Here is a 21,233-nt window from a genome sequence, read left to right on the forward strand (position 1 = left end):
TTCGCGGGCCTCTCACTGCTGTGGTCTCTCCCGTTGCGGAGCACAGGCTCCGGACGCGCAGGCTCAGCGGCCATGGCTCACGGACCCAGCCGCTCCGCGGCATGTGGGATCCTCCCGGACCGGGGCACGAACCCGTGTCCCCTGCATCGGCAGGCAGGCTCTCAACCACTGCGCCACCAGGGAAGCCCTATATATTAATCTTTAATTAATGTGGAATTAGTATATCAGACAGGAATTCTAAGTCGATGTTTTTCTTTTCTATATAGTTAATTAGCTAGACTTATTAATTAGTAAAGCTACTAATTAATACCATTTATTGAGGACCATAAGCTGGTATGAAAATTTAACCTTATTATACACTAAATTTATAGATATATTATGGTCCATTTCTGGACTATCTAGTCGATCTCATTTATCTGTTACTCTGCCTGGACAAGACTTTTAAATAGTGTAGCTTCATGATTTAACTCTGGTGAAAATTTGCCCCTCCTTGTCCTCACTTTAATGAAGGGGTGTTTACTAAAATGAATAGAGGATTATTAATCAAGGAACTCAAGAGCATAAATAGGACTGTTTGGGGACCCCTTACAAAGTTTTGACAGGTAAACTTGTGATGTATTTCTCTAGGTATCTGGGTCAGTGATATCATTACAACTTGTTTGCACACATAGACAGTGTTCACCTGCAGATCAGTATTTCTCCTAATCAGCTTTTCTACTATAAATGTTCTTACTCCTTGCCACCCCAGCTTCTTTCCTAGGGGCAAGAAATAACAATGTAGAAACTTCAGATAACTCCTTGGGTTCTGTGGGTCATGTTTCATTCTATTCATCTTGACCCCATTCACAAGGCTGTTCCTAATAAATAACTTTCCTATATATAGTAAGACACGTGCTAAGGTTTGCACCTAACAACTCTGGTAAGTCAAGCAACCCTGGCAGTGATTCATTAGAGAATTGCATTCTGGAGACATCTGATATTGCTTCTGCAAGTCTTTGTGATCTATGAAGATAGTTCAGGACAATATTTGTACATGAAGCTCTCATCTCCATTCTGCATTTTTCTTATTCTTCCAAGTATGTTCTCCTAGAGCTGTACCTTTTTCTATTTTTAATTTAATTTTTATTTTATATTGGAGTACAGTTGATTTACAATGTTGTGTTAGTTTCAGGTATACAGCAAAGTGATTCAGTTATATATATATATAGCTATATATAGTTTTATATATATTTAAATATATATATTATATATATATATTTATATATATATATATATCCATTCCTTTTCAGATTCTTTTCCCATATAGGTTATTACAGAGTATTGAGTAGAGTTCCCTGTGCTATATATTAGGTCCTTGTTGACTATAGAACTGTACCTTTTTCTTTCAAGTCCTGCCATTCGTGGTCATCTTCCAGGTGAAAACGACTTTGGTCAATTTTTTTCTATATTCTTGTCTCGAAATTTCTCTGTGCTTCTTGTGCCACCTTGTCACTACACCACTGCTCTCTTTTCAGGCTTTCCATTGTGCCTTCCAGAATGACTGTGGCATTGTTTACAAAACCTGTGTTACTTTTGACATCACTTCACTTCATTCATCCCTAGCAAGGATAATGTACATCTGTAACTGTTTAGTAGACAGTCCTCATTCTATTACCTCCTAAGTATGCATGAAGCAGTTGTTCAGTTTTCCTAAGTTTCCCAGTTATTGGTATCTTTCCTCTTCTACATGTGTGCAAATTTTTTTTCCTTTGAAGCTGGGCAGCACTCTATATTTGCTTAGCCTCCGAGCTACTTCTGCGTATTCATCTACAAGTTAGCACAATTTTCACAGATTTTCCTCTTTCAAACCCTAGTTTCTACCATCATCCAAGTGAGTACAATGTTCATGTAATCTGATAAAAAAAGCTGAGCTTATCGCTCAGTTCCTTGACATTCTGTTGCATTTATCTTCCCCTTATGTCATTCTCAGAAATAGCTTCATCCTCAACCTGTTCATCACTCTAAAATTCTCCAGTTTTGGAACATCAAAAAAACGTTTTTGATTTCTAATTTATTATATAAAATTAATAATGTTCACTTTAGACAAATTTTAAGAGAATTTAAGTATATAAAGAACATACAACCCACCAGTAAGCCCAGGATATTGATAATTTGTAAGTTATATTCAATCTACCTCTATATCGATCTATCTATCTATCCATCTATCTATCCATCCATCCATTCATCCATTTATTGTCTATAATGTGCATGTTATCTAACTAGCTAGCTAGCTATTTACCTATAATTCTCCCTCTCAAATCCCTCAGCCACACACTCACACACACATACTAATATATAGGTATACATATATCACTTTTTCTATGTCTGCATGAAGTGGAAATTGAAACTCATTCTGGCCCAAACTCCTAGGCATAAACACGTGCCCTGGAACTATGGCTGTGTAGATGAATTCTCAAAGTTGTAATGTTGAGATCCAAGAAGATTTGAGCAAGAAACACACAGTTTCAGCCTTATTGACTCTCAGAGTCTAAACAGAACACCTCTTTAACTGCCTGTTGCTCTTGAATAATCATGAATAGTGTGACCAACAGCAGTGCAGCAACTATCCTGCAAGACATCCAAGTTCCATCATGTTCTGTGTATCTCCAGGAGACTTGTAGTGTCTGGAGCAGAAAGATTAACTCCATAGGCTCACATGGCCATCTGACACAGGTGTTCTTTTACATGTTTTTTTCATTACAGGTAGCTCTCTTTGCACATGTAAGTGTGTTTCCTTCTCATGGCTTTCTTCACCTGTTATACAGACGTTTAAAATATATATACTTTTCAGGGGGCAACATATGACTCCTAAATTGTTTTATATATCTTTTAAAAAATTATTTTAACGAGCATGCTTTTTTTTTGGAAACTTGAGAGCAATACTTCATTGCCTCATTTCTGCATATATTTTTGTAGACTTCAAATTGGTTATTTTATCTATATTCAATTTGAATGGAAAGATATCATTCTAGTTCTGGTGTTTCCTAATATACATGCTGATGGAATTGCAACAACAGATTTATGAATCCTAATGTCCAACATGCTCCCCCTGTCCCTCACCTAGCCCCTACCCCTTACTTTTAACACATGACTTTGCTCTTATTTTATGGAGAAAGTGCTTTTCATAGTGTGTATACTTCTTCACGAACCTTCAGTAATATTTTTTTAGATGTTCCTTTATCTTAACAATTTATAATCCAGAACCTTAGTTTAATCCATTTATAAACCCTCACATAAATGATCAATTAATATTTGACAAAGGAGCCAAGAGTACTCAATGGAGAAAAGATAGCCTCTGCAATAAATGGTTTTGAGAAAACTGGATAATAGCACACAGAAGAATGCAGTTGGACCCCTATCTTATACCATACACAAAAAATAACTGAAAATGGATTAAAGACTTAACTATAAGACCTGAAATCACAAAACTCCTAGAATAAAACATAGGAAAAAATATTCTTGACAATGGTTCTGGCAATGATTGTTTGGATTTGATGCCAAAAGCAAAAGCAACAAAAACAAAAATAAACAAGTAAGACTACATCAAACTAAAAAAATAATAAAACAAAAAACAAAACAAAACTGCACAACAGGTAAACAATTGACAAAATGAAAAGGCAACGTACAGAATGGGAGAAGATATTTGCAAATTATATATCTGGTAAGGGGTTAATAACCAAAGTATATAGGAACTTATGCAGCTCAATAACAAAAAAATATACAGTCCAATTAAAAAATGGGCAAATACCTGAAAAAACATTTTTCCAAAGAAGACATACAGACGGTCAACGGGTACATGAGATGATGTTCAACATAACTAATCATCAGGGAAATGCAGAACAAAACTACAATGAGATATCACCTCATGCCTGTTAGAATGGTCATCGTCAAAAAAACAATTGATAGAAAGTGCTGGTGAGAATGTGGAGAAAAGGCAACCCTTGTGCACTGTTGGTGAGAATGTTAATTGGTGCAACAACTAAAGAAAACAGTATGATGATCCCTCAAGATATTAAAAATAGAGCTACCATATGATCCAGCAATCCCACTTGTAGGTATTTATCAAAAACAATTGAAATAAGATCTCGAAGAGATGTCTGTACTCCCCTGTTCAGTGCAGCATTATTCACAATAGCCAAGATGTGGAAACAACGTAATGTCCATTGATGGATGAGTGGATTAAAAAATTTATATATGCATACAATGGAATATTATTCAAGCTTAAAAAAGAAGAAAATCCTACCATTTATGATAACATAGGTGGACCAGGAGAAGGTTATGCTAAATGAAATAATCTAGACATGGAAAGACAAATAGAGAATGATCTCATTCATATGTGGAATCTAAAATCATCAAATTCATAGAAGCAGAGGGTAGAATGGTGGTTACCAGGGGCTGGGCGGGGGGAAGGGAAATGGGGAGTTTATGGTTAAAGGGTACAAAGTTTCAGTTTTTGTGGTAAATAAGTTCTAGAAATCTACTGTATAGAACAGTGCCTAGACCTAACAATACTGTATTGTATACTTAAAATTTACTAAGAGGGTAGATCTTATGTTAAGTGTTTTTACCACACAAAATAATAATAATAGTAGTAATAAACAATAATTTACAAAGGAGGTGGGAAGAAACTTTAGGAGGACTTGGATATATCTATGGCCTTGATAGTGGTGACGGCTTCACAGGTGTATACTTATCCCCAGACACATCAACTTGTATACTTTGAATATGTACAGCCTTTTACATGTCAATTATACCTCAATAAAGTGGTTTAAAAAAGAGTCTGCTGATTTAAATGTTAATCTCATCAAAAAAAAAACCTTCATAGAAACATCCAGAATAATATTTGAACAAATATCTGGGTATCATGGCTCAGCCAAGTTGCCACATAATATTAACCATCACATATTTTTAAGTTAAATTCTAAATCTTAATTTCTTCAAACTCTTCTCAGTTCCTTGGCATTCAGCTGCATTTATCTTTTCTCTTCTTAAGCCACTCTCAGAAATGGCTTTATTCTTGACCTATTCAGAAGATCTGCTCAACACAAAATTAATTTAATTTATGAATAATTGGATGGTTTTAATTCATACATATAGTGCATAAATGATCACACATTAATAAGAGCATGGGTTAGCAGCTTTGCTTGGTTAAGTCCAGAGAGAAATCAGAAAGGATCACCCAGTCCTCTATTCTTATTCTATCAAGCTTACAGAGTACTTATCAACCCAGAAGCATGTGACACAGAAGTAGAGTTTGTAGAACGACTAAGTTACAAATAAATAAATTTGTTGAATGTGACTCCTGGAACAATGTTCTTCCGTACAGTTTGTATAAAAGTAAGGACAATGCCTTCAGCCTCAAGGTTTTTGTTGGTCCTGGTTTTCATGATCCCACCAGGTAAAAAGATGAACAACTGGGTCTGAGAACCTACTCAAAAAATATTTACTCAGAACTTGCAATCAGCATCTTGCTTTCACTTCCAGGTGTTTAAAGTTCATTTTAATTAACCTGTCACAGCTTTGGGCATTATTACTCATGTGGGTATCCCTTCCTTTCTACAGTGGGCCCAAGATTTCTAATCCTGAGTTGATCCTCTTTGTCTGGCAAAGGATCTCTTGGAGGGCCCTCTTTGATATGCAAATGTAGGGCTAGCAGGAACACATTTTTCTAGGATTAGAGAATTAGTGTATAACCAGTTCTTTTTTTTCTTTTTTCAATGATGAAATAGCTGCAATGTGGAGTACATCTCTGTGGAGAGAGTGACAATTTAAATAAAAAGCCCTGGGCTTTCTGGAAGGAAAGAGTCAAATCCCAATCTATATGCCCAGTGTATGATAAATTTTCTGTGTTAACTTGGCTAGGCCACAGTACTAAGATATTTGGTCAAAGAATATCCTGTTCCTGTGAAGATATTTTTGCAGATGACATTAACATTTAAATCAGTAGACTTCAGCAAAGGAGATTACCCGCTTTAATATGTATAGGCCTCATCCAATTAGTTGAAGGCTTTAATAGAAAAAAGAATGACCTCTCCTGAGAAAGAGAGCATTCTTCCCGTAGCCTGCCTTCAGACTTGAGCTGCAATCCTAACTCTTCTGGGTTTCCAGCCTGCTAGCATACCCTGCAGATTTTGGACTCGCCAGCCTCCACAATTGTGTGAGGCAACTCAGGGAATACTTCAGGATATGAGGACCAAAGACAGAGACCTCTGAATTAAATAGCATGTGGGAAAAGGGAATTTAAGCTGGAGAACGGGCTTTAGACAAGGTCTTAAGTTTGATTGAGAAGAGTTGATCTGAAGCAATATGCAGCTGCCACTTCCTTTAAATCTAGCTATCCTGCCATGAACAAGCAATGTGAACAATAGCTAACCAAGTCAATGTGAACTAAGAACCTTTGTGCCTTATTTGGAGCACCATCCCTGTCCAGGGAGGGTTCAGAGCCTGTAAAAATACTTCTATATTATGGACCAGTTTTTCCATCCAGTGACAAAACAGTTGCAATAATAGACCAATCAGAATCCAGTTCTCAGTCTCTGCTTAATATCTTGAAAAGGCATGACGTACTTTCAACCATGTAAATCTGTAAGAGTTCTGAATGATTTGGGGAATGGAAGGGTGTATACAGAGAAATGAAATGGGTTTCCTGTTAAGTGTGTAATGGGGGCTCAAGTGGGTTACTAAAAACTTTTCTAAAGTTAAAATATACATCAGAATTTTATGTTAATAGATAAAAGAATTTTTGCTCCTATTTTTAAATTTAAATTCATCCATTTAAAAAACAGTAACAAATATTTATGGGGCACTTTTTCTAAAACATGCACAGTTCTAAGTATTAGAGCTAACTTATTGAACCATTACTTGCTTCATGGAATTTACATTCAAGGGGATGAGAGAAAGGCTTTAAAAATGAATAAACACACAAATACATAATGTAGAATGTTGGTGTGTAATAAGTGCAATGGAGAAAAATAAAACAGAAAGGGTATGAGTTATGCTAGAGAAAAGAAAAATGGAAATTTCTGATGAAGTTACATCTCACTGAGAAGGCAATCTTTGACCAAATACTTGAACTAATCTTTCAGGTACATATCTGAGGGAAGAGTATTTCAGGGAGAAGGAAGAGTCAAAGCAAATGCCGAGGCAAGCCTGTGCCTGATTATTCAAGGAATGTGGAGTAATCCAGTGTGGCTTGATTAGAGTGAGCAAGAAGATGAGCTCAGACCAGAAGGGACTGAGGGGTGGGTGCCGGGTGTCAGAGTACAGGTCCTGTACAGCCTTGAAAGTCATTGTAATGGATGGAGTTGAGTTTAATTAGGATGGTGAAGATTTTTCAGTCAGTCTGGATTTTCATGTGTAGGAAGACCATGAGGGGACGACCATAAGAAAACTTTCTCTATCTTTGATTGTAAATAAGAGGAATGAGATTTCCCTATGGGAGTTTAAATATGAAATCAACACATAATGAATCAAAACAGATATAAGCAGAATGCCTCCCTGGTGCCTTTGGGAAGGATTACTGTTTGACTAGGGGACTTTATCCATAAAAATAGAGTAGGGACGGAAATTTGTAGTTAGGCCAATCCAGGCTCTCTTTTTTTTTTTTGCCATATCAAAGCACACATATTATTGGATCTTAATTTTAGTTTTTATACCGGATGAAGGGTAGGGGAGAGTGTAGGTCAGCAATGGAGCACAGAAAAACTAGAAGAATCACAGATATAAAGATGGACAATGTCTATTCTCATTCCACCTGGAAGACAGAGTGTTCTGACAGCCCTATCTGCTTCTTAAGTACATCAGATTATGCAAATGATGCATCAGTTTGATTGGACTCAATAAATCTCTGTGATTAGCTACTGCTCTTTAATTTAGATACTGTATGATGAGAGGAAAGGTCACTTCATGTTACAAAGAGCCTAATGCAATGTAGCAAGTCTTAAATAATAGCTAGTAATTCAGGGTGATTCAGGGTGAGAAGAGTTATTGGCTGATTATAACAGTAAAACTTAAGCAAGAAAGTAAAATCTTATGTAAATATAGTACCTGCAACAAAAACCTCTTGGCTTTCGTATGTAAAAATGTATTTACAGAGCTTAAAAGCCAATAGCTTTCTTTCTTTGTGTTACACTATCTACTTACCACAGGTGGGAGAGGAAACCTTAAGGCTTTACCTTTGTTCTGGTTTTAAAAGACTAACAGAGCTTTTCTCTCTTTTCTTCTAGACTCAGCTGCTCATGGCTTGTAGTTCAGGGGCTCTGTTTGTTTTTTGAGTGTTCCTCCTTCAAATCATTAAATCAGTGTGCAAACATATATTCATTAGCTACTATTTTCTAAGCAGTATGTTGGGGTCTTGAGGGTGCAATGATGATTAATATGTATCCTCAAGGAGAGCTCAGTTTAGGGGAGGAATAGGTCTGTTTATAGTTTTGGAAAATATTTTGATTTTTGTGTTTATGTAATTTTTAAATTATAAAAATAATAGTAACCACTACTTAAAAATTAAGAAATACAGAAAGGAAAGAGGTAAAAACACTCATCTTCCCAGCACATACAGAAACACCTCCCTAAATATTTGGGAATTTTTTTGCTTTTTTTTTTAACTCCAAATAGGTTTTTGAAATTTTTATGTAGTTCATCTTCCCAGCACATACAGAAACACCTCCCTAAATATTTGGGAATTTTTTTGATTTTTTTTTTTTTTACTCCAAATAGGTTTTTGAAATTTTTATGTAGTTGTGACCATTTTGTATATAAATTTGTGGCTTCGGTTTTGTTCCAATATTATAATGTTAAGATTTCCCATAATATTAAATTTCATTGTAAGTGGTTTAATATTTTATTGAGTAGGTATGTAGTTGACTATATGTCCACCTTTTTATTTTTGGATATTTAGTTTTATTCCTTATAGATAATGTAATTAACATTTTGATGCATAAAACCCATTTTATATTTCAGACAATTTTCTTAGAGTGATTCTCAGTGGTTGAATTACTTGTTTAAAATAGAAAATATTTTAAAATCTTGAATTTGATGACCAGTCTGTCTTCCTTTAAACTCTAAGTTTGTATTTTTGTTTGTTCTGTCATAGAGATGTGATCCAATAAATTTTCAACATGTGTACAGTATGTGTATAGAGCAGGAAGAAGGAATGTATTCAGCCGTGTTAACGCCTGAGTTCCTTATGCTCTACAACATATCCTTTAATAGCGTTTCTGGAAGCTATTTAATTTACTCAGTGCCAGCTCTGTGTAGTTCATTTCTGGGCACAGGGAAAACAAAGGTGGTGCCTCAGTATTCACTGACCCTGTAGTGTGTCTCTGGGTTGAAGGATTGGTACCTCTCTGTCTGTTCCAGAAGCAATTTGTAAGAGCATAGCAGTGTAGGAATGTTTTAATTAAATAAAAACATATTGAAGAAAGATCCTACACCCAGTGGTCCCAAGATTTGTCACACATGCTCAGAAAAGATCAATACTGGGACTTCTCTGGGGGTCCAGTGGTTAAGACTCCGCACTTCTGCTGCAGGGGGCGCAGGTTCGATCCCTGGTCAGGGAAGTAAGATCCCGCAAGCCAAGCGGCCAAAAAAAAAAGAAAAGATCAATATCAAGTCTTTGATAATTCAATGACACTTCCTTCTCTAGGTTCTAGGTTGTGGTGAAGATGATTCATGTTAATACAAAGCAACTGGCACATTCTAATCACACAGTAAGCATTTGCTCCTTTCTCTCTTCCTGCTAAGAAGACTTTGCATCCCCTTGGTCTGAGTAGGGTCAAGTAGGTGGTGACTGAATCATCCTTTTCTCCCAGTTCCAATACTAACATCATTTGGTCTTTTTTCTATGTGATGTTCTTTGAACTAATCAGAATGGAAAACAGAAAGAATAGTGAGAATTCCGGGCTGGAAAGAGATTTTTGTGAAGTTCTTTTGAGGAAAAATACAGTCTTCTATGTGTGCTATTCCTCTTCGCCCTTAGTGAATAGGGACAGAGCTATAATGGTCCTGGGAGGTGAAACAGTGATAGTAAGATCTCCCTGGAGCTTCAGTGAGAACCCATCTTGGGCAGAGTTCAAGACTTGATCTCTCATTCATATGATTTGATGATTCTAAATAATTACTATTGAAGAAATTTTGAAAGCCTTGAATGACATAAACATACAGAGAACACAGCAGAACGATTATATTTATTAAATCAGATACAATCTATGAGTCTTAGTAACCTACCCATAACTGGGTCCTTTTTTTCCCATGATCCCACTCTCGGTTTTAGGTCCATCTACTCCTAAGAGGTAAAGATAAGGTGTTTTAAACCTTGAATACCTCCCCTACCCATTTATCTATGTCTGGTTCTCCAGAAGTTTCTTTTTTGAGGTGTGCAACAGGGAGGAAAATAAGAAGAGATGGTATCCTATTGTGGTACAGATACTCTGCTCCAAGAAACACTTCCCAAAGCATCAATGAAAAGGCAGAGCTCAAGACCATATCCTCCCTGATACATTCATCCTCATTGTCTGTCTCCTGCTTGGTGCTGTGGGGTCCTTTCACTATCAGTCTTTCCCAGCCAGCATCCCTAAAGGATTTTCTTTTTCTGATAATCATCTCCCAGTGAACTGTGGCCCTGAAGGATGGAGTAGGATCTGAGTAACTCCAACGCTACCAAAAAACAATCCTTCATAAGCTACACACTGCTGGAGTCCCTGCAAAAACTCCCTTAATAAATCTGGACCTCAGTTTCTGCATATGTAACTTGGAGTTGTTGATACATACAAAGAAAAATTTTAATAGGAACTAGCGACACCACATACAATGAACTTCAAATGTCATCAGGCATATATTAAAGGGAAGGGGCTTTACAAGTGTCTTATACATTACAACGCATAGGAACTACACAATCTGGAACACCAGTTCAAAGTAGTAATGTTCTTACCTGTATCCAGATCAGATTTCATTCCTCATTATTTTTAATGAAATGATTAAAATGGATCATCTTGTTAGAATCCTCTTTTTAGGTGACATTTAACTAAGAGAAATGTGTGTAGAACAGAGGATAAAGTAAACATTTTACAAGCGCTTTTCAAATATATACTATCATCTGATCCTTATAAAGTCCAGTGAAGTAGAATGCTGGAAGTTATTTGCTACATGACTTTGGAACTTAACTTTGTCCATAATCAAGATTTAAGAGAAAGTTGTATTCCCAGTGTAATAAAGCAAGTGGCAGAGTAAGAACTTGAACCTGTATTTTCCCACTCAAGATCCTGTGCTGATATCACAACAACATCTTCCCATTCCCCCAGGCATTCTTTGCTCCAAAAACACCAAAACATTACCAGCCATAAACTAATGTGTTATGAGACATCCTCCTCACTTCTTCTAACAGTTGGTTCTTCATTGATCTCATTGTTCTTGCCTCCAGGAAGCCTTCCTTGCTCTGATAGGATTTCGGCATAGAGGTCACCTCTGACCTCTGACCTCTATGCCTAAATCTATCATAGCACTAAACACAAGGTACTGTGATATACGGACAGTACTCACTTTGCACAACTTCATGGTAACCATTCTTGCCTATCTGCCTCACCAGACTGTAAGCATCTCAAAGGAAATGATTGTGTTTTCAGCCATGACCTCAGTGTCCTACGCATAAGATAGTAATGAATGTGTACAGAATTAATGGAGAAAAACCATGTAATCATTTAAAAGCAGATGTATTCTTTCTGTTCCCTGAAAAAAACAGACCAGTAGAACTTGGATGGAAGAGACAAGACACCTGTGAGATTCCCAATCCTGATGGCTGAAATGTTCAATAACTAGATTTAAAAAATTCCCTTATGCTTGTTGGCCAATATGTGTATTATCATTTAGAGATATCCCTTTTCATTGCAATCACTAGTATAAGAATGCGCTTCAGAATCCATAAAATGATGCATAATTTTAGTGGACCAGGAATGGGTTTTGTAATAATACTTCAGGGTTTTTTAGTAGGAATTGTATATTTATTTCTCAACAGAAATATAACTGGGTGCATAAATCAACTCCATAAGTAGGAAGCATTAGAGTCTGTGAGTAGGAGATCAGACAACACCAGGTCCAAATTCCACTCCTACCACTTACTAGCTAGGTAACTTTGGGCAAGCTGCTTACTCTTTTTATTCTATAAAATGAGGAAAACTGAGTCTTAATCTTCCGAATTTTTCATCTTTTTAAACCCCAGTTTTTTTCATATACAAAATATGGGTAAGATGATATTTATCACACACGAGTATCATAAGAATCAATATGATAATAAGTATAAAGGACCTGGAACTTAGTAAGCAGCTCTAATTAATATTAGCTATTTAATTAGCTATACTGTGTGATATCTGTGCATGCCAACTTAGACTCACTACCACCTGTGACAACTCCTGAAATTTTCTTGTAAATTACATTTTTTGAATCTTAAAGGCTTCCCCCAACTCCCTTCTCTTGGTTGTTATTGATGATACGAATACCCTTGGGGAGCTGAAAAACCTTGAGCTTATAGCGTCCTACAGTCGTATTTCATGATAGTTCAAGCTCCCTGAGATCACCATTGTGGAAGAACAGGCTAAGGATACAAAATAATGGGAAAAGAGAGTTTTATATAATAATGGGATTGGATCAGAAATTGCTTCACTGAACCACATGTATATGTGAGAGGATAACCTTCTCAATAAATTTTTGCCAACATAGCAGATACATATATAAATACATGTACATGTATTTATTTATTTTGCTTTTTAAAAAAAATTTTTATTTATTCATTTTTTTATTGAAGTATAGTTGCTTTACAGTGTTGTGTTAGTTTCAGGGGTCCGCAAAGTGATTCAGCTACATATATATACATGTATATATACTTTTATATATACATGTATATATGTGTATATATATATTTACAAATATATATATACTTTTTCAGATTCTTTTCCCTTAGAGGTCATTACAAAATACTGAGTATAGTTCCCTGTGCTATACAGTAGGTCCTTGCTGGTTATCTATTTTATATATAGTAGTGTGTACATACACATATATTTATTATACACATAATAAATACACACATTTATCAAGCTACATTGAAGCCATTATTGCCGTGGCTTATTGGAATATAGTATTTTATTGGAAATGTACTACTTCTGAGTGGGGAATATGGGGAAGAAAGAAAGAGAAACAATAGCGTAGGATCAAGGGATCTTAGAGCCAGACTTCGGCCAGTACTTCCGCCTTCCGTGCCATTGTCACAGGACCATAGCTCTGAGGTTGTGCAACACCTTTAGTAAACACCTCCTGAAGCAGAGACAAGAATGAACCCTGAGGTTTCATTCTGTCTCACTTGAAAGGAAAGGACAGACCCAGCAGTGCATGTCTGCTTGAGACAGAAGGACAGACACCAGGCTCCTGGGATCACCCAGCATGTGGCGAGGGCTTCTTTTGGCAGCCACTTTCCTCCTTTCTCCACTTCCAGGTAGGTGTTTAACTCCTTTTCAGGTTCTGTTAAATACCCAGGGAACTGCTTGCTTTTCATCTTCTCCCAGTGTTTTTTTTAACCAATTTTACTAACCAGTTGAACTGGTTTAATTTGTTGTTTGGGGGGCCTCTGACTGATTTAAACACTCAGTGTAAAGGAGAGGCAAGCAGACTTCTTGAATCAATATTCACTCTAAGTGATCTGAGAACACTTAGAAATCAAAGGGGAGATTTCATTCAGCATTATTTAAACAATGAATGTGATCTTTGCATCAAAGAATGGAATACACCAAAATCAACCTTGTCAGTTTTTAGAGCAGTTAAGATGAGGCAGATTTGACTGGTTATTGCGGTACAGAAGGCTTCAGAAAGTATCTGTGATTATTATTGGGGCCAGTTTGATTCGTCCTATTCCTTTCGATCACATTTTTATTTTTTTATTTTATTTTATTTTTATTTTTATTTTTTTATTTTTTATTTTTTAATTCTTTTTAACATCTTTATTGGAGTATAACTGTTTTACAATGGTGTGTTAGTTTCTGCTGTATAACAAAGTGAATCAGTTATACATATACATATGTTCCCATATCTCTTCCCTCTTGCGTCACCCTCCCTCCCACCCTCCCTATCCCACCCCTCTAGGTGGTCACAAAGCACAGAGGTGACGATCACATTTTTATATTTAGTCCTTTCATTATTGGTGATGATAAATATGACGAATTAGAAATAAGTAGTGGACCCATTCCATGTTTATAAAGCACTGTGATATTACTTGATCAAAACAATGTTGCCATTGAACTTATCTTGATCATTCACTTCCATTTTGCTGGTTAGATCAAACATTTGTCGACTGAAAAAAAAAAAGCACAATGTGAGAGTTGTGAGTGAAGTTTTATTTGGGGCAAAATGAGGACTATAGCCTGGGAGACAACCTCTCAGATAACTCTGAGGAACTGTTCAGAAGAAGTAGGGCAGGGAGATCAGGATTATGTGTTTCGTTGAAGGGGGATCCATGGAATCAAGCATAAATTTTGGCAGGAGGTTGCTGCTAGTCACGGTGGGCAGATGTCTCCATTAATAATTTTAGAGCTTTTCTAGATATGAGGAAATGCAAGAAATTGGGTTCATAACATCTTCTCCTAAAAGTATCTAATTATCTGAAGGTCTGTTCTGCCAGTTTTTCCCAGAGTACAGAGTGCCTCATTTCTGATCTTTGCTGGCCCTGAACTCCTGTTTCAGGCTGTGTGTTGAAGGTCAACTACTGCAGTGGCTAGTGACTTCATTCTTGTAGTGCCAGACGGCAGGCAGCAATTTTTAGTTTAATAATTCCAAAGTAGAGTAATATTACTTCCTAATAATCAATTATATCTAGCATATCTCTCCATCTGGGATGAATTCTCCAATTAGATTTTGGTTAAATTAGATTGGCTAACACATTTCCTTTGTTTATTTCTACTTCAAGAGCTTACTGAAGTCAGCACGTTAGCTTCAGTGTGTGAGACTTCTTCCCTGGTAAATCTTTTCCTGGGCTTTAGAATGTTTGCAGGGACCTAGAGATGGGAAAAAATTATCAACAAGAAGGATGGGGTTAGGTAGGGAAATATTCTCCTACCCCTTTTGCCCACTCAGTACTTTGTCACTAAAAGCGACTTTCCTTTTATGTTGGTTTCTGATTTGTTTTTCAGACTTGGGAAAGGTTAACTTAATATCTTTTGGTATAGAACTGTGCTAGGAATTTAAATTATTGACTTAAAATTCCTATTTTTTGAGTCAAAGTTAATAGAAATCTTCTTTCCCTACATTCTCCAAAAGTAGGATCACTGAACACCCTCTGGGACACTTTGCTTGGTTGAAACATAAGAATTGTTTGTGTACCAGCCTTACCCAACAGCAAAAAGATCAAGCTGGATCTGTTAACAGAATAACATAGCTACCAGTGCGGTCCACCCGCATTATAGCCTTTTTGGTGAATTTGGGCATACCAACTGAATCTGTTCTCCTGTCTTTGCATTCACATCATTTGCCCCAAGAGACAAAACATTTTAAGAGGTCGTGTCTCAAAGTGTGACATCTCTGAATACTTGGTGAGAAGGGGACAGAGGTTCTGAAGTGGCTTTTGTGAGGATGGGGGGACGAAAAGAAAGCTGCCTTCCCTTATCTTCCATCTGGAACAGAAAGCGGCCCCTTCTTTTTTATTTTCCATCATGTATTTTCAAGAATGTCTCCAGGAATCTGCCTGCCAATTCAGTGGACACGGGTTTGAGCCCTGGTCCGGTAGATCCCACATGCCGCAGAGCAACTAAGCCTGTGAGCCACGACTACTGAGCCCACGTGCCACAACTACTGAGCCCGTGTGCCGCAACTACTGAAGCCCACGTGCCTAGAGCCCATGCTCCACAACAAGAGAAGCCAAGTCAATAAGAAGGCCACGCACCACAATGAAGAGTAGGCCCTGCTCACCACAACTAGAGAAAGCCCGCGTGCAGCAACCAAGACCCAACGAAGCCAAAAAAAAAAAAAAGGAATGTCTCCATGGTCACTGAAATAACCCTGAAATGAAATACCCACTGAAATGTAAGGCGTAAAGCAATTTCTATTTTCCCATCTCTTCCTTTTTTTGTTTCTCTGCCCCCATCATCCAGAGAATAAGTATGTGCCCCTCCAACCATGACTTCTGCCCAGTTCTTACATACGTGAAATTTAAAAATGAGGTCAAATCAGGCCAACTCTTTGTAATGAGCTTTACAATCCCCTGAGAAAAATAACTTACAAGATTTCATTGTAGGAAAGGGAAAAAAATTTAAAGAATGTGACAGGTGCTTGGGGGTGAAGAAGTAAGGAGAAATTTCTTTACTTCAGCAGAATATCCAGGGGGTACAGTACTTTTTGAAATTACTTTATTTCAAATTGCAATTTCTTCCTGTCTTCATAAGTCGACTGGAAGACCCCAAAGAGTATACGTAATTTGATCTTTAGAGCCAAAGTGATAGACGTAATTAGGATGTGTTTTTTCCCTTAGTGTTTGTACTCACTTTTACTGCATGAAGTTTAAAATCACCAGATAGTTTGAAGGGGTACAGAGAATCCCAGAACTTAAGTCCATGTCATTGCATAAACCCTGATTCAGGGCTTAACATCATGTGTTTAGTTTGAAAAGACATTGCTTTTAACAGTTTTGAACAGATTTGAAGAAAAATGGAAATATCAGTATTATGTACAAAGGGGCTAAACTCTAAGATGACTCCAAACACATTAAAAAATAAAGTAGCCATCCAGACTAATGTCTCGTATATTAATCTTGTCAACAAGATTTAACTTTTCTAAAGACAGAGGGAGGGAGGCAGAGAGAGAAAGAGAGATAGAGGAAGGAAGAAAGAGAAAGAAAGAAAATGGTTGGAAGGAAGGATGAAGGGAGGGAGGGAGGAAGGAGAGAAGTTTCCAGATTAAAAGAGAGTACAGAGACATGAAAACTAGATAAAATGCCTGACCCTAGAGTGGATCCTGCACTGGAATGGGGAAAATGCTATAAAGGATATTATCTGGTCAATTGACAAAACTGGAATACTGATGGTAGATTAGATAAAAGTACTGGCTTAGTATTAAATTTCTTAAATTTGAGAGCTGTGCTATGGTTGTGTAAGAGAATACTCTTATACTTAAGAAATACTCAAGTTTGTAGGGGTAAAGAACCATGATGTATGTAGTGTAACTCATCCTCAAATGGTTAGAAAAAATTGTGTGTATGTATATTTATATATATATGTATGTGTATATACACATATGTATATATGTGAGAGACTGAGAATGTGCAAAATCTCAGTGACAACAACCTCAAAATATTGGTGGCTTACAAGAATACTTTCTTTGTCACTCATGAACATGTTGGCAAAAGGGTAAATCTGTGAATTAGGTAAATCTGGGTGAAGGATATAAAGACGTTATTTGTACTATTCCTATTCTTGCAATTCTTGTATACATTTGAAATTATTGCCAAATAAAAAGTGTTTAAAAGTACCCCCCCCAAAGATATAACTTTTCTAAAACTAATTAACAGTGAAAATAATTATCTAACCCAAAGCCAAATAACAGTTTTCTTTTTCTTGATCTGGTTTTGCCAGTCAAAACTAATCCATCCTGTGAGTTCTGTGGGAGAAAGAAAAGCAAGTATTAAAATGAATTAGTAGAAACATATTGTGTTTCATCTCAGATTTGTGTAATCCCTCGATGACAGTTAGTTGTGTTTGTTCCACAGGCCTCAAGATAATTAGTCTGCTGTTATTCAGCTGGCAGGAGACCGCACCATCACACCTTAGGATGAATGAGCCAAACAACACTTAGGTTGCCTCTCTTTAACTGTTGTATAATTTGTTGTATCTCAAATCTCATTCTTCCAGGGCCTTCTTGGTTTCAGAAAAAGAAGGGTCATTAAGGGAAATTCTATCTGTTATCTTTAGAGAATGTACTCTGTTGCAAGAATGTGAAAAGCTGGAAATCTGTTCACTTCAAACCGAAGAAAGTGAGAGGTTGCTGGAGGCGTTTTAAAAAATATTCTGGTTTAGTTTATTCATTAATTTGTTTTGGTTGCCATTTGGAAGTGCTTGGCCGTCAAACAAAGAGTTGGAAAGAAATTTCTCCACTGATTTACATGTTTAGACTCCATATTTCATAGTCAGTTGGGAAACATTAGCATTTAGATACTAACTAGAGGCATGGAGATCAATGTGTGTATCAGAGAAAACTTGTGTTGGTTGGATTGGCCTGTCCCCTTCTCACCACTTCTGATGGGGAGCATGTGAGTGTTATTCCTTTCTGCTTTTATAAAAAGAATTAGTTGGGTAGTTATTATTTTATGAACTGAGGGCAGCTTAGACTAATATTTCCCATCAGAATAATGTGTGTTTCACACAGCATTTTTAGAAGAGTTACTCTGGTTGCAATGTTGGTGAATATATGCCTTCATGAGCTCCATACTAACGGGATTAATTGCATTGATTGAACACAGTCCACCAGACAGCATGCGGGTGCCTTATGGTGTACTTAGAGAGTAACAGGAGACTGTACGGAATTGTGTTGCTACCATCAGTTAATTTCTGGCAAGAGTAATTTTCTGACTCTTGGCATCTTATTATTTTGAAATAATTATGATAATTAGGAAAATTTTCACTCGGTAGAAAGAAAATGACTGATTTACTGTTCCTTTAGGCTTTTGAACCTCGCTTATTGTTTTAAAACTAACATTATTATTTTCCTCTACCAAAAATTAATTAAATAGAAATAAAAGACGCCCAGTGATTAGCTCTGTAACAGCAAGAAGTAAGTGACTGAGGGAACTTGTGATGTAATTCTTGAAGTGTGACTATGTAATGAGACGTTTTATCACAAGGTTCTGATTAGAACGTTATTGAAATGATCGTCACCTATTCAAAGAGATCATTGGAGATTCTGTATTTATTTGCATAAAGTTGTAGACTACTTGAACTGTTCTTCAAGATCATTTAATCTGCCCCCTCTTTTCACAATTAAAAAACCCAAACTAAACCCAAAGTTAATGTAGTCTAGTGTTGATGCCATGGCTTTAAGTGTTTTTAAATTATTTTTAACAGTAAATCTTGAGCCAGTGAAAGAAACGCCATTTAATCACTTTAACACTCAATTTGTGTGTGGGTGTGTGTGTGGGGGTGTGTGTGTGTGGTACGCGGGCCTCTCACTGTTGTGGCCTCTCCCGTTGCGGAGCACAGGCTCTGGACGCACAGGCTCAGCGGCCATGGCTCATGGGCCCAGCCGCTCTGCGGCACGTGGGATCTTCCCGGACCAGGGCTCGAACCCATGTCCCCTACATTGGCAGGCGGACTCTCAACCACTGCGCCACCAGGGAAGCCCTAACACTCCATTTTTGACCCAGTGAGCTTTTAGCAAATATAATCACTTTTTCTGTTCTTCAAAGTTAGATGCAAATGGCTCTTGAATGGTCAGAAGAATGAAAGCCATCCTAAAATGATAAAAGAAAATTGATGTCACTAGGAATTTTGAAAAGTTTCTACTTTAGTTTCTGAAGAAACTTTGAAAAAATAAGCATTTATTCTCTGGAGCATCACTGGGATAAGTGTACATTCATGCAAAGTGACTAATGAAAAATACTGTTTTATTTGCTAAAAGATCAACCCCAGTCACATAAATTTATATTACCATAGAATTTAGGTTTGCCTATTTTAATGAGCTAGAATTACCCTCTAGTCATTTAAAGCCTTTCCAGTTTCAGTTAGGAAACTGCTGGGTTGGGGCCATGCTGTGGATCCCTGTTTCCCTGTACCTACATTCTCTGTGGATCTGCAGCCCCTTAACCTCTAAAGAGCTGGTCGGTTGACATTTCCTCAGGCACTTCTTTATACAGAGCAGGGACTGGACCATGTGGGCAAATAAAATAGAAAATTCAGCGTCGGCTTTGGGAAAACTGAATTTCTCTAAAAAAAAATAACTTCTAGAAACAACATTGAAATGAGAATTCAAGATGCCAATAGTAGGTTGAATCTTTCCAGTTCTCTTTCAATATAACTGCAGGTTCAGGAGTTTTCCTTCCAGGCCAGTCCTAGTGTTCTAATTGTCTGCTTCTCCAAGTTTCATATTTTTCATGTTTTGTATTCAAAAAATGAAGGTATGTCTGTACTGCAAAAGTCAGCCCATTCTATGGAGCTGATATCGGAGCCTTTTTTTACTGATTTCGTTTCTTTCATTAGTGTAAAATATTGCTGTTGGAAAACCCAAGAAAAATATATTAGAATCTGAAATGGCATCCATTCGTTATTTCATTTTTATGACACTGTGTAGTTTCAGAGTGCTTCAATTTGATTATTCTGACATGGATTAGGTTCTTAGAGGATTAGTTTGGCTTCTGTTCTCCTGTCCTGGCTTTTGCCTGTACTATTTGCTCCCTTCCCCTACGGGACACAAAGTGGTAAAGAGAAGCGGGAAAATTTCAAAGAAATATGTCCACTAAGCTGAGAAACACCGGTAAACTTTCAATGGGAAAATATCTGAAGATACAGATTAAAGATCTGAGAGGAAGAGTGGGCTTCTGATTTTGCTGATCTTTTCTGGTGTCTGCACTTTTATATCTCTCTCACATAACTCAGTTAAAGCCCCTGCGTGTGGCATCATTCATCAGAAACACAATCAAGATGACCACTACCGAACAGCCTATGTTAGTTCTGCTTAGCTGAATTTTCTCTTTTTTTTTTTTTGCTCAGTAAATTCTATAAAAGAACTCCCTGGAGTGAAAATCTATGAAGTGGTTTATCCCAGAAGACTTCATCCACTACATAAAAGAGAGGTCAAGGATCCAGGTCAACAGGTACAGCTTTTGATTTAATAAAGAATTTTGAATACACGCACACACATGCACACACACACACACGCATATATATAACTATATTTAATATGTAGATATATATACATAGTTTTGTGTATATATATATATATATACATACACATATGTGGTTTTTAACCTGTCTTATCTTTATTAATCTTCACGATAACCCTATACATAGTTTTGTGTGTATGTATATATATATATATATACATACACATATGTGGTTTTTTTTTTTTTTTTTTTTTTTTTTTGTGGTATGCGGGCCTCCCTCTGCTGGGGCCTTTCCCGTTGGGGGGCACAGGCTCCGGACGCGCAGGCCCAGCGGCCATGGCTCACGGGCCCAGCCGCTC

The 21,233-nt window shown here is 37.0% G+C and overlaps 1 protein-coding gene across 2 annotated transcripts in view; it reads left to right on the plus strand.

Moving 5' to 3' along the window:
- Nucleotides 1–13,463: 13,463 nt before the first annotated feature.
- ADAM28 (ADAM metallopeptidase domain 28) overlaps nt 13,464–21,233 on the plus strand; it is a 59,213-nt gene continuing 51,443 nt past the window's right edge. For both annotated transcript variants that reach the window (XM_055086952.1, XM_024130864.2), the window contains exons 1-2: nt 13,464–13,515; nt 20,762–20,865. In XM_055086952.1, coding sequence (XP_054942927.1) covers nt 13,464–13,515; nt 20,762–20,865 — 156 coding nt within the window. The remainder of the gene's footprint in view (nt 13,516–20,761; nt 20,866–21,233) is intronic.

This window comes from Physeter macrocephalus, chromosome 9 (genome assembly GCF_002837175.3).
Source record: "Physeter macrocephalus isolate SW-GA chromosome 9, ASM283717v5, whole genome shotgun sequence".
Lineage (NCBI taxonomy): Eukaryota > Metazoa > Chordata > Mammalia > Artiodactyla > Physeteridae > Physeter > Physeter macrocephalus.